The sequence below is a fragment of the Tachypleus tridentatus genome, chromosome 5, assembly GCF_004210375.1.
Source record: "Tachypleus tridentatus isolate NWPU-2018 chromosome 5, ASM421037v1, whole genome shotgun sequence".
In the NCBI taxonomy this organism is placed as follows: Eukaryota; Metazoa; Arthropoda; class Merostomata; order Xiphosura; family Limulidae; genus Tachypleus; species Tachypleus tridentatus.
The window spans coordinates 48,031,213-48,047,333 of record NC_134829.1 but is presented as its reverse complement, the minus strand read 5'-3'; the positions used below and the strand labels follow the sequence as shown (position 1 = coordinate 48,047,333).

General features: G+C 32.5%; 1 protein-coding gene across 1 annotated transcript in view; it reads left to right on the top strand.

Moving 5' to 3' along the window:
* Nucleotides 1-16,121, top strand: part of LOC143250353 (inositol 1,4,5-trisphosphate-gated calcium channel ITPR1-like) — a 178,377-nt gene that overhangs the window by 61,031 nt on the left and 101,225 nt on the right. Inside the window, 1 exon segment of the mRNA XM_076500799.1 lies at nucleotides 15,338-15,413. Within this exon segment, the coding sequence (XP_076356914.1) occupies nucleotides 15,338-15,413 (76 nt within the window).

Below are 16,121 nucleotides of genomic sequence, written 5' to 3'. Positions count from 1 at the left end.
AAAACACAACCCCAGGTGGGATGCTATGGTGAGGATCGAAGTTTTGAAGCACAGAGTAAAGAAAGTTGCAAATGGCAGAGGTGTAGAGAAGGTTTGCGAGACTCAGTGTGCAAACTCTGGACTGAAGAAGTGCGGAAAGACCCCATGCAGAGCCAAAACCCCAAACACTTGTTTGGAACAAATGAGGGCACAATAGATCTTTAGCACAGAACATCAATCTGCTCCCCAAGAGGTGGAAGAGAGGACATGGAGAATGTTCAGTGCCCTCATACATTTGGTATGTAACTGCTTGTCATGTAGAATGAAGGTCAGCTTATGGTGAAAGAAAAGCCCCAAGAACTTTGTCTCAGAGACCATGCAAAGAACAACCTCACCAAGACAGAGCTCAGGATCAGGGTGAATACACCTTTGGTGGTAAATGTGCATGCAAATGATTTTAGAGAAATAAAAGGTAAAACTATTTGCTGTGATCCACTTCATTAAATGATTGAGCACAGTCTGAAGTTGTCATGTAGAAGTCATCAACATAGAGTCCGTATGTAGAGATAGGTGGAAGTTGTGTAGCGACAGCATAAATTTTCACATTAAAAGAGTGAGACACTCAAGAAACAGCCTAGGGAACTCCAAGCTCCTGTGGGAACAAATGGGGAAAGCATCGATCCATACAGATATGGAATCTCCTATCCATTAAAAAGTTGCATATAAAAGTGGTAGGTCTCACAAAATGCCAAACATCTACCTCCACATAGTACCATAAGCCTTCTCAAAGTAAAAAAATACAGAAACAAGATATTGTTGCTTGAGAAATGCTTCTCTGATTGATGTTTCAAGTTGAATAACGTGGTCCATAGTGGACCACAATAGCCAAGTGTCAAGCATCAGGAAAAGTATTTTCCTGCCCTATTCCATTAAAAACAAACAGAAGAATAGCAGAAGAGAGATGGAACAGCACAACTTCCTTACCGACTTGGGAGGGCCAGCAAGTCCCTCTAATCACTTCTGAATGAAAAACAGAGACATCTCTCCTGAAGATTTTTCAGACAATGAATGAAGAATGAGAGATCGAGGTGTGGATTCCAACTGTGATTGTGTAATTGATTTGTCTGTGCATGGTCGTTTACCAGTTACCTTTTTTTAATTGTTTTTTCAAGAATTGGGGGAATCCATATTAAATAGTATACATTTCAGTATTCACTGACCTCATCCACCATGGGGCCCTATGAGAGGATGCACTACAATGACAAACAAGGACATAGCAGGAATGCCTGGGTTTCATGAGCACAATACCCAAAATGTCCACAATCTACAAGAACGGCTCTGCCCTTACACCATTATTTTGAAATTTCCTATCTAGTACTATCTACTACTAATTAGCACTTGTTTATAACCAACAGGAAAAGGATTTCTTCCTCTATGTAATTCTGACAGTTGGATATAAGTAGCTTGAAGAAGAAAGTAATAATTTTGCCCAAACTGTTGAAGTGTGATGAACTGGTTGCTACTCTGAATAGGAATGGAATGTTTTTCAACCCACATGTACGGTATTTAAAAACCCTACTAAATTACATGGATTTTGAGGATACTAATATAATAATTTGACATTTTTTTTTTTTGTTTTTCAAAAGCTAATGTTTGAAGCCTATAAAATTCATCTCTTACACCCTCCACTCACAAGATTAAGTGAGGCTTGAAGATAGGCTTAGCATGTTTGATGCATGAGTGCAATATCTTTTTACACAGTTATGCACTCAAAATCAATGTTTTTCAGTGTATTTCTCATTTAGTTATGTTTTAAGAAAGATGACTAAAATTAAACATTAAAGTAAATAGTAACATGTATATTTATATACATATGTAACGTATGATAACTGAAACATCATTGTAACTGTCAGTATACTCATATTATAGTTACATTTGTATTTTGTAGGCCAATATGTAGTTATGCCTACTGAATTTGTGTTATTCTAACTGTCTAACCTAAGTTAAAACATAATTATACCACATTTGAAACTTGACAGCTTTAAAACAAGTTTATTCATAACATTTAGAAAAATGAACTATTTTACAAATGTTACACAATAATATTATAGACAAATAGCCAAAGTACCACCTTCGTATACTTAAGCTTCAAAATTTCACAGGTGTAAAATAGATGACCAGTAGTACTGAAACACCTATGAGGTAATCAGATTGGCCCAACTCAGAACCTACAACATTTACTTGACCAGCACAACTCTGAATTATATTATAAATGTTTCACAAATTGCAGTTTTGTTATCTTGGGAAATTGCTTTTAGAAGTGTTATAGGAAACATAAGCCACTTATTCTGATATTGTGCTCTCTGAGCAAAAACATGTATGTGCTTTCAATGGTATCATATTACAGCTGCACATAAATATTCACAGACCCCAGGTGGTGATTTATAATTTATTTAAAGTGGTTTTTCAACTTTAGACACTGACAGTAAAATAAACACAGAAAATATAAAAGATATACTTAGCAATTGAAACTCTCAGGGTACGTACTTTGAAACTAACATGATTAATAATGAAGAAAAAAGGACACAGCTGCTCATTATATTTGGGATTCTATAATTTTCCTTTCTATTATATTTGAGTTTTTTAAAGGCTGAAGAATCAAGTAATAAATGTAATAACAGATAAAATATAAAGATTTCCTGAATAAAAAGTTGTATAACTTAAGACGTTCTACAGGTTACACACATGAAATACGAGATTTTTGCCACAAAGAAAATTATTTTTAGATCTTAAAATGAAAATCACTTTACATTTGTATTAGTTAAAAAAGAAGCACCAATTTCACAAACAAATATTAATAAAAACACTTCATTAAAAATCTGATTTTTCATGTGCAAAAAACTTGAAACATTTTCCAAAAGTCTAGCAAATTTTGTGAAAAAACAATATATTAAAAGTTAGTAGCATCTAAACTATAACAAGTACAAATGGTTACAAGGTCGGTCCCATGGACTAAGCCTGTGTTGAGAGAGTTAACTCTTTCTTACCTTCCACATCATTGGTTTTTCTTCTTCTTTATCAATAGGAATGGTAGTGCTATGTACCCATGTGTTGGTGCATAAGTGGCGAAGACGAACGTAGGAAGACCTGACAGGAAGGAAAATACCATCAACAGAGAGAAATATTCAAATATTACTTAATACAAAATATACACTAGTCAATACTTTAACATAAAGATTAATTATTTTCAAGAAAAGTACAACAACATTAACTGTAGTGTATACAAGATGGTTGAACAACATTTAAAAGAATTAAAGGTTAAAGTGTAGAACTGTTTGATCTTGTACAATAGGCCAAACAACTGAACTTATAAACTGTAATGTTCTTCCAAGTCATGTACATAATCAAATTACGTTGTGTATTTGTTATAAACTACAGGTGGCTTTCTTTAAAATAGAAAATACAAAATGCAAGTCAATTACTTAAAAAATAGCATTGAATACAATCATTAATTTGGCATGTTAATAGACTTAAAACAATAGTTTCAATACTGAGCTTATGAGTTACTTTATTTTAGGTTTTCTGCTGTATGTTTAAAACAATTTACATTCAGCAAATAACATGTTATCAGTGTACCTTTACCTCCCAATACAATAATAAAAGGCTTACAATCTAACTGTATAAATGCATCTGAAGAGACTTGTCAATTTAAAGCAAATGCCAATTGATTAAGAAAAGACACTTGATGTTCTCTTGCAGATAATACATTATAAAATGCTGAATTACAAGAAAGATAAATGGTCAATGCACCCTAATTTTTATAGAAAACTAAAATAGAAGCATTACACTTTCCAAAACAAGAGACGTCTTTATTGTCAATAATAATAATTATTTATTAAATATTTATAACTTTTAATTGGTGTTAGTTACAACATGAATAAAAGGAGACACTTACTGAGGTACAAGATCATCCCCTCTATTGAGGGTTGTAGCATCAAGCTCAAAATTGAAGCAATATCATTAGATAACGGAACAGCCACTAGGCAGAACACCTGGTTTCCAGGTGGACCTCGGAGCTTAGATCTCATTGGGTCTGTCATAGGATCATCATCTACTTCAGCTGCCAGATAGTGACCACTTGCTAGGTGTTTAAATCTGAAGAGGCTGTTCCAATGACCAGCACCTCCTCTACATGGATCATGGTGAACTACCTGTAGTTCAAGAAAATAGAACTGTTGACAACAACTTGCTAATACTATTATAAGGTTGAACATAAAGGAAGGGAGTATCAAATATCTTAAATCAAAAAAGATTTACCAATCCCCTGTCAAAGATAAGTCAAGAAACACACTAAGTCACATACCTCAACTTCCCACAATGCCTTTGAACTGGTGGCAGCTGTGGCAGTGGCTCGGCCTGTAGATCTCAAGAAGACAAATTGCTTTTTCTTGTATTCATCCATAGTTAGAAACTTTTCTTGTTCTGCATGGAACAATCTTACCACCTCTCCCTAGTATTTATAATTTAAAAGTAAAATATGGAACAATATCAGAATATTAACTTTGAACTATATATAGCTTTAATATTCCATCTCAACTTCAACTTCATGTATCTGGTCCAACACAAGTTATTTATTTGTAGAGTCATATCTTTAACAGTCAAAAGGTAATGTGAGTAGTAGTGTTTTTGAGATGTGTACAAATGGGTATATTTATTTTACTTTCAAAATCAACCTGACAATAACAATATATCAAGGTTTGTCCTAAAAGATAGCAAAACTGTGAAACACAGATATAAAGCAAAAACATAAAAATTGCTTTCCATATGAAAAAAACAATTGTGTTTATTAAAAGATATGTATAATTCTTGCATTTTCTGAAGCTAAAAACTCATTGTGACCTGTTAAAAATAACAACCTTACAAAGAAACAGTATGGATGAGAAGAAAACTACAGTATTAAACTTCATTGTTTTCTAAGTACACTATCCATAGGATTAGTTTAGTTCACAATAAAAATAATAATTATTTGCTACATTAGATTTTTTGTTTACATGATAGGCTGCATGTGCTCTGCCAAACATGGGTATCAAAACTACATTTTTACCATTCACAACCTCAGACGTACCACTCACTTACCTTATATAACTATATTTGTGTCCATTATCAGTGCTTTGGGGTTCTTACACACAATAAAGAGCATAAAATTCAAGGACTTCTCAAGAACTTTTGAAGGCTTCAACTATTGTTTAATGAGGACTCCAAACACCAGAAATACATTTTGTTTTAAGAGCTTACTGATTTTGTCCCACTGTTTGAAGAATCTGCTGCGATGACGTTTTTACCTCAAAACAACTACACGTAGTACAGCATGTCATCCTTGTGTTGTCTAACCTACATTTTAAATTCATCATAGACTAACTATAAAACACATTATCCTTCCTATTGAAAGAAGAGATGAAGTAATACACACATCTTACACTGAGATGAAGTAATACACACATCTTACATCTGAGATGAAGTAATACACACATCTTACACTGAGATGAAGTAATACACACATCTTACACTGAGATGAAGTAATACACACATCTTACATCTGAGATGAAGTAACACACACATCTTACACTGAGATGAAGTAACACACACATCTTACATCTGAGATGAAGTAACACACACATCTTACATCTGAGATGAAGTAACACACACATCTTACATCTGAGATGAAGTAACACACACATCTTACATCTGAGATGAAGTAACACACACATCTTACATCTGAGATGAAGTAACACACACATCTTACACTGAGATGAAGTAATACACACATCTTACACTGAGATGAAGTAATACACACATCTTACATCTGAGATGAAGTAATACACACATCTTACACTGAGATGAAGTAACACACACATCTTACACTGAGATGAAGTAACACACACATCTTACACTGAGATGAAGTAACACACACATCTTACATCTGAGATGAAGTAACACACACATCTTACATCTGAGATGAAGTAACACACACATCTTACATCTGAGATGAAGTAACACACACATCTTACATCTGAGATGAAGTAACACACACATCTTACATCTGAGATGAAGTAAACACACACATCTTACATCTGAGATGAAGTAACACACACATCTTACATCTGAGATGAAGTAACACACACATCTTACATCTGAGATGAAGTAATACACACACATCTTACACTGAGATGAAGTAATACACACATCTTACACTGAGATGAAGTAATACACACATCTTACATCTGAGATGAAGTAACACACACATCTTACACTGAGATGAAGTAACACACACATCTTACATCTGAGATGAAGTAACACACACATCTTACATCTGAGATGAAGTAACACACACATCTTACATCTGAGATGAAGTAATACACACATCTTACACTGAGATGAAGTAATACACACATCTTACACTGAGATGAAGTAATACACACATCTTACATCTGAGATGAAGTAACACACACATCTTACATCTGAGATGAAGTAACACACATCTTACACTGAGATGATGTAAACACACACATCTTACATCTGAGGATAAGTAACACACACATCTTACATCTGAGATGAAGTAACACACACATCTTACATCTGAGATGAAGTAACACACATCTTACATCTGAGATGAAGTAACACACACATCTTACATCTGAGATGAAGTAACACACACATCTTACATCTGAGATGAAGTAACACACACATCTTACATCTGGAGATGAAGTAACACACACATCTTACATCTGAGATGAAGTAACACACACATCTTACATCTGAGATGAAGTAACACACACATCTTACATCTGAGATGAAGTAACACACATCTTACATCTGAGATGAAGTAACACACACATCTTACATCTGAGATGAAGTAACACACACATCTTACATCTGAGATGAAGTAACACACACATCTTACTTACATCTGAGATGAAGTAACACACACATCTTACATCTGAGATGAAGTAACACACACATCTTACATCTGAGATGAAGTAACACACACATCTTACATCTGAGATGAAGTAACACACACATCTTACATCTGAGATGAAGTAACACACACATCTTACATCTGAGATGAAGTAACACACACATCTTACATCTGAGATGAAGTAACACACACATCTTACATCTGAGATGAAGTAACACACACATCTTACATCTGAGATGAAGTAACACACATCTTACATCTGAGATGAAGTAACACACAACATCTTACATCTGAGATGAAGTAACACACACATCTTACATCTGAGATGAAGTAACACACACATCTTACATCTGAGATGAAGTAACACACACATCTTACATCTGAGATGAAGTAACACACACATCTTACATCTGAGATGAAGTAACACACACATCTACATCTGAGATGAAGTAACACACACATCTTACATCTGAGATGAAGTAACACACACATCTTACATCTGAGATGAAGTAACACACACATCTTACATCTGAGATGAAGTAACACACACATCTTACATCTGAGATGAAGTAACACACACATCTTACATCTGAGATGAAGTAACACACACATCTTACATCTGAGATGAAGTAACACACACATCTTACATCTGAGATGAAGTAACACACACATCTTACATCTGAGATGAAGTAACACACACATCTTACATCTGAGATGAAGTAACACACACATCTTACATCTGAGATGAAGTAACACACACATCTTACATCTGAGATGAAGTAACACACACATCTTACATCTGAGAGTAACACACACAGTAACTGAGATGAAGTAACACACACATCTTACATCTGAGATGAAGTAACACACACATCTTACATCTGAGATGAAGTAACACACACATCTTACATCTGAGATGAAGTAACACACACATCTTACATCTGAGATGAAGTAACACACACATCTTACATCTGAGATGAAGTAACACACACATCTTACATCTGAGATGAAGTAACACACACATCTTACATCTGAGATGAAGTAACACACACATCTTACATCTGAGATGAAGTAACACACACATCTTACATCTGAGATGAAGTAACACACACATCTTACATCTGAGATGAAGTAACACACACATCTTACATCTGAGATGAAGTAACACACACATCTTACATCTGAGATGAAGTAACACACACATCTTACATCTGAGATGAAGTAACACACACATCTTACATCTGAGATGAAGTAACACACACATCTTACATCTGAGATGAAGTAAGACACACATCTTACATCTGAGATGAAGTAACACACACACACATCTTACATCTGAGATGAAGTAATACACACATCTTACATCTGAGATGAAGTAATACACACATCTTACACTGAGATGAAGTAATACACACATCTTACACTGAGATGAAGTAATACACACATCTTACACTGAGATGAAGTAATACACACATCTTACACTGAGATGAAGTAATACACACATCTTACACTGAGATGAAGTAATACACACATCTTACATCTGAGATGAAGTAACACACACATCTTACATCTGAGATGAAGTAACACACACATCTTACATCTGAGATGAAGTAATACACACATCTTACATCTGAGATGAAGTAACACACACATCTTACATCTGAGATGAAGTAACACACACATCTTACATCTGAGATGAAGTAACACACACATCTTACATCTGAGATGAAGTAATACACACATCTTACATCTGAGATGAAGTAACACACACATCTTACATCTGAGATGAAGTAATACACACATCTTACATCTGAGATGAAGTAATACACACATCTTACACTGAGATGAAGTAATACACACATCTTACACTGAGATGAAGTAATACACACATCTTACACTGAGATGAAGTAATACACACATCTTACATCTGAGATGAAGTAATACACACATCTTACACTGAGATGAAGTAATACACACATCTTACACTGAGATGAAGTAATACACACATCTTACATCTGAGATGAAGTAATACACACATCTTACATCTGAGATGAAGTAATACACACATCTTACATCTGAGATGAAGTAACACACACATCTTACATCGAGACAAAGTAATACACACATCTTACATCTGAGATGAAGTAACACACACATCTTACATCTGAGATGAAGTAACACACACATCTTACATCTGAGATGAAGTAATACACACATCTTACATCTGAGATGAAGTAATACACACATCTTACATCTGAGATGAAGTAATACACACATCTTACACTGAGATGAAGTAATACACACATCTTACACTGAGATGAAGTAATACACACATCTTACACTGAGATGAAGTAACACACACATCTTACATCTGAGATGAAGTAATACACACATCTTACATCTGAGATGAAGTAACACACACATCTTACATCTGAGATGAAGTAACACACACATCTTACATCTGAGATGAAGTAATACACACATCTTACATCTGAGATGAAGTAATACACACATCTTACACTGAGATGAAGTAATACACACATCTTACATCTGAGATGAAGTAATACACACATCTTACACTGAGATGAAGTAATACACACATCTTACATCTGAGATGAAGTAATACACACATCTTACATCTGAGATGAAGTAACACACACATCTTACATCTGAGATGAAGTAATACACACATCTTACATCTGAGATGAAGTAATACACACATCTTACATCTGAGATGAAGTAATACACACATCTTACATCTGAGATGAAGTAATACACACATCTTACATCTGAGATGAAGTAATACACACATCTTACACTGAGATGAAGTAATACACACATCTTACACTGAGATGAAGTAACACACACATCTTACATCTGAGATGAAGTAATACACACATCTTACATCTGAGATGAAGTAACACACACATCTTACATCTGAGATGAAGTAACACACATCTTACATCTGGAGATGAAGTAATACACACATCTTACATCTGAGATGAAGTAATACACATCTTACACTGAGATGAAGTAATACACAACATCTTACACTGAGATGAAGTAACACACACATCTTACATCTGAGATGAAGTAACACACACATCTTACATCTGAGATGAAGTAACACACACATCTTACATCTGAGATGAAGTAATACACACATCTTACATCTGAGATGAAGTAATACACACATCTTACACTGAGATGAAGTAATACACACATCTTACATCTGAGATGAAGTAATACACACATCTTACACTGAGATGAAGTAATACACACATCTTACATCTGAGATGAAGTAACACACACATCTTACATCTGAGATGAAGTAACACACACATCTTACATCTGAGATGAAGTAATACACACATCTTACATCTGAGATGAAGTAATACACACATCTTACACTGAGATGAAGTAATACACACATCTTACATCTGAGATGAAGTAATACACACATCTTACATCTGAGATGAAGTAATACACACATCTTACATCTACTTTTATTTTTCTTTGCTCATTTTCATGCTATACATTCAACACTTCCTGTATTACATTGATACTGCCACATCATATTAGTAAACTGGTTTCTCAAAACCAAGTAAGAACTGATTGAAGTGCTGTTTCAGTAAGTCTGGCATGGTCAGGTGGTTAAGGCACTCGACTTGTAATCTGAGGGTAACTGGTTCAAATCCCTATCACACCAAACATGCTTGCCCTTTCAGCCGTGGGGGCATTATAATGTGATGGTCAATCCCACTATTCATTGGTAAGAGAGTAGCCCAAGAGTTGGCAGTGGCTGGTGATGACTAGCTGCTAAATCAGGTACAGCTAGTTCAGATAGCCTTCATGTAGCTTTGCACAAAATTCAAAACAAACCAAACAAAGAGAATTAAAAGAATAAACAGCTTAACAACTGGCATATCTAACAATTTTCTGAAGGACTATAATACAGTACTAAATGACATGAATATTAAACATTACCTTAATGTAAGAAGTTTCTAACATGCTCTTGTGAAACTTCAATGGCATTTTATACCAAAAACAAAAGATGTTTTAAAATAATCACAAAACTTAATATATTTTTTTAAATCTGTGCAACTCCTGTGATTATGTCTGTTTAAACCAGAAAAACATTAAAATCCTTTAGAACATTATGGATGCACACAAATGTGACTTATGAAAATTAACACATTTCACAAGACATTAACAAAAAGAAATCGCAACAAGTTCATAAAGTATCAGCTTCTACGTCTCCACAGAACTTAAAGGATCCAGGCCAACAAGTCCAGGAAGCATTTAAACACAGTCCAGTGAAAATGTATAATTATCCTCTGTTCTTCTATGGAAATTAAGAATAAAGAGACTTGATCTATAATGTAAAAGTCTGATCAATGCTAGTGAGATCAGGACAAAGTAATTAGTTATAAACTCAGATGAGGTGAAGCCTATTTAATATTATTACTTTTGTTATTCACTAGAAATACTTTAAATAAAACCTTCATAATAATACAAATATCTTCTTTTTATTCCAACATGTGAAATCAAGCATACCTTAAGTTCTACACAGCAGGATGGATATAGTACAAGTAAAAATACAACTTTACTTCAAATTGTTTTTTTTTCATGTTTGTTACTTGAGAAAGCAAATTTTACACTTCACTTAAATATTTACAGTTTATCATAAGAGTACACTTTTCTCACCCCTTTCAAAACATCATCCATGTTCTCCTTGTACTCTAGGAACAGAGAGATTTTCCAGCTTGTGTTGGAATTAACTGCATTCACCTGCAGGTCAAATTAAAAGTACAAGATCAGTTAATAACAGGAGAAAACTACTACATTTTAAAAGTAAAACTGAAAACTTTAATACAGAATGACTGCATAAAACAGTAATTTGCAATTATTTATTTACATACTGTACATATAAACATAAATATTTGAATTTTGAAATATCCTGTGACATTTTAAGTTTGTTTTCCTTCGTAAACTGAATAAATAAGACAGCCAACAATGATTGTCACACTAGGTTTGTGACAAATTTTGAATATATTCTCTCAGAGTTACATCATATCTATTGGAAAATGCTAAATACTTTAACTTTTTTAATTTACATGTAAGGCTATAGCATTAAAACTTTAAAGTACAGACAATGTTTTGATATTATGTTTTGACCTAAGGGGGTCACAAAACACTGTTTTGCACTTTAATTAAAATCATAATGCCCATACCAACTGGCTTTAGAATACATTCTTAAACCCTCAAGAGACACTCAATGAGCTAATATATGAGTATATGTAATTTTGGTATGAAATGATATTTTATTTTAAAATGATACAAATATGAAATAATTTAATTTCTTAATTTGTTTAAACTGAATTAGATAATGTATTTAACTCCTGCTGTGTTTACAATTGTATAAATCATGCCATGAAAAATGAAATAACCAATGTTAATTTTTCAAGTTGTAAAAATAAGTGTTCATTATTTTTGAAGGAAACTTTAGACATCCATTCATCCCTTTTGAGGGATTTAAAATTAGTACACAAGTACTTTTAAACCTGAAATTATTTGCAGATAGTAAGCAAAATATCAAAACTGTAAGGAACAGTCAAGTATTTTCTATTTTACAAACACATGGCTACATAAATAAACCCACCTCCTTACAACCAGGATTGTCAGGTAGTTCATGGCCACTAGCATGTAGTGGCTGTCCTGCATTGACTGGTGTAAGTACCACTTTATCACCCACAACAACCTGAAAACAGTGTTACATTACTTTAAAAACTCGACTCCTACATCATTAATAAACATATGAAATTACAAAAATGAAGCAAGACTAAAACGAAAATCTACATTTTGAAAGCTATTTTTACAAAACTTCCTAGTGAACTGATCAATGTAGCCATCACCTTTGGCTATAAATCATCAAAAAAAAATGCAGAAGTTATAATTTATCAGTGACCTATAACCCAACTTCTAAACAATGGCAGCAGGTCAGACTATGAAACTACTTTTACAAACAATATTCTTAGTTACACTTTAATTTTCATAAAACAGTTTTTTATTTGTGTGTGTTATTTGAAAACAGTAAATTCAACAATACAGAAGTTAAGTTACTGGAATATTTTATTGTCACCTATAATACTTGCTAAGCCTAATTAGGCTTATCTGATATCTCTTCACAGAAGAAAATTTCCATAGCTTTCAAGCAAATTTAATTTAATTACAAATACATTTTCAAACACACAAAGAACATCTAATTAAATTCAGAAAAACAACAACTCAGATTTGCAATTTGTTAAGTTTTTGTAAAATCCAACTACATTCCACTGTTCTTCTCTGTTTGAGTTAGACATTCTTATCACTCCGCAAAACCATAAATTAATATTCACTCTGCAAGGGCTCAGTATAATATATACAAGTTAAATATTTATGGCATAACTTTTGATGCAGTATGTGTATCTTCACAAAATTTAGTTGACTTTCAGTAAAGTTTCCAATCCTTCTGTACACAAAAAAATCATATTTTTGAAGTGTTTATACAAAAGATTTGTTTGTAAGAGTAATGTGTTTCATTACTTTTGAGTGTAAAATTATTTTTATGTCATGATTAAAAATAATTCTTTGTCCAAAAAATTTCAAATACTAGTTGTGTAATCTTTAACTCTTTATATTTTGTCTGTTATTTTCTTTACCTTACTGTATGTGGTCCATAAATTTGTCAGACGTTGTAACAACCATAAGAAAAATTGGGAAATAAATTATGCTTTTTTCACAGTAAAATGACTACGGATTATGAAACAAAAATATAAATGTTTGGTCTTAACAGCTTAAATCTCATAACATCATACATATACATTATTTTTATTATATTGACTTTCCAGTCATGCTTGGCTAACACAACAGAAATTGCATTGACCTGGCACACGTGTACTCATGTTACTGTACCAAGAATATAAAACTGGCCTTTACCAATTTATCTGCTTGAATTTCTTCTAGTGTAAAACATAGTCACATTTCATTTATAACATGTGTATGTATATGAAAATATATATTATTACTATTTACAAGTAAGTTATTAAATTTATTTTTCTTAAAGCACAGCACAGTAAAAGAAGCAACTATAGTAAACTATCATCTCTTCTATTTGAGCTTTGTACTTGTTTGCTACTTGCCATAGGTTGCTCAGTCTATCAAATTTCATACCTGGGAGGACATAAAACTAAATATATTTTTTAAAGTTTTAAAAGTACATTTGAGATAATAAAATATCATAAATTACTACATCAATACCATATAACTCCACAGTAATTTATCCAACTTTGTAACTAAGCTTTATTTTGGTCTAAAATATAAAATTCTGTGCCAACTAAAGACTCAAATTACCAGCTTGAAATTTTGGATTGAAAAAAAAACAAGCTGATGTCATAATATTTAAAAATGGATGAGAAACCCACTAGAGGGACATTCTGAACTGGTTATTAATACAACAAAAAGAAGTACATAAGGAAGCATTTCCATGTATTACAGAACATGAAAAATACCTCAGCATAAAGAAAAGATACAAGATTTTTATTTTATATTTAAGCTTTTTAATGTTTGTTTGAGTTCCTAATTTATATTAAACTAGAGATTTTTATTTCGACATCATAATTATATAGTTTAAACTAGTATTCCATTCCATGTGACATACAAAAATTAATGTTCAGGTGTGTTTAATACTTACTTTTAAATTAAGAAATTAACTTGTACACACATGTTGCTAAAACTTGAACAGTATATAATTCAATTTCATAAAATATTAGTTCAATAAAATTTAAATGGGAATCAGTAAGTGTAACAACATAGCCTTTGACAATTTAACAATAGTAGTCAATAAGGAGTTGGGTCACATATGAGATACTGGTATATTTCACTGTTACCTACCATACTTTCTAAGACTAATTAGGCTTATTTGATATCTTTTCATATAAGAAAATTTCCATAGCTTTCAAACAAATATAACTAAAATTTCAAAAATTCAAAGAATATCTAATGAAATTTAAAAAAACAACTCAGATCTGAGAGTTTTTCAAGTCTTTGTAAATTCCTACTACAGTTTTCTGTTAGAACTAGTTATTATCCCATAAAACCACAAAGTAATATTCACACCAACTCAGTCACTCAACATAGATACAAACAGTTCATGTAAGTTGTTCCATCAAACGACATTTAAAATTTGCCAATACCTATTTTGAAAGCTGAATTTCATTAATAATGATTCAATCATTTGCTGTAAGGTAATATGAGAGTTGGAATTGAGAGACTGTACTTATAAAATTCAGAGAAGGGAAGAACTCGTGTGAAAAACAAAATATTCACAATTACATTTTCTAGGGATGAAAGAACAGTTCTTGGAATTGGGATGAAACTTCTAAACAAATCCACAAGTGCAACAGAGCTGTGCAGGAATGTAAGTTTGAATTTCTTTTTTCCATTTTCTTTGGAAATTATGCTAAACAAATGTTACAAAATAATAAAAAAAAACTTTAAAAAATGTCATGAGACAAAAATAATCGATGAAATACAGTTATTGTTGTTTCATTTTTCTCCAGTTTTGAAATCTGATGTGCAGGTGTGCACTCAACAGTTGAAAAATGTTCACCTGCATGGAAAGGGTTAACCTTTTCCCCACGAGCTGTTGTATTTTGCATCAATTAAACCAAAGAAAGACGTTCATGGAATAAAACATTTCTCAAAATCTCATAAGATTTTCTTATAGTTTATATATATCTTGTAGATAGAGAGAATGACTTATTTTAACTATGTCCTTCTCATACAAGTGTTACGTATCCACAGTAGTTATTTGCATTCAACCTGTTAAAATTGTTCAAGTACAAAACAATTTTAAGTACAAAAATACTTTTATTCATTTATAGTTCTGTATTTCATTTACATAACTTCTAGAATCACTTAAATAAATAAGTTTTCAAGCAACTGTTTACACTTCGTTTGTTTCTAAATAACTTATCAATGTACAATACAATAATTAAAATTAGGAAATTGAAAAAGTGTAATTATAACTCATACATTATCAACCAGAGTATAAAGTTAAACCTAAATACAATCTTAACTGTATCTCTAACTATAGCATTACTTAGGTACAAAACAACTGTAAGTA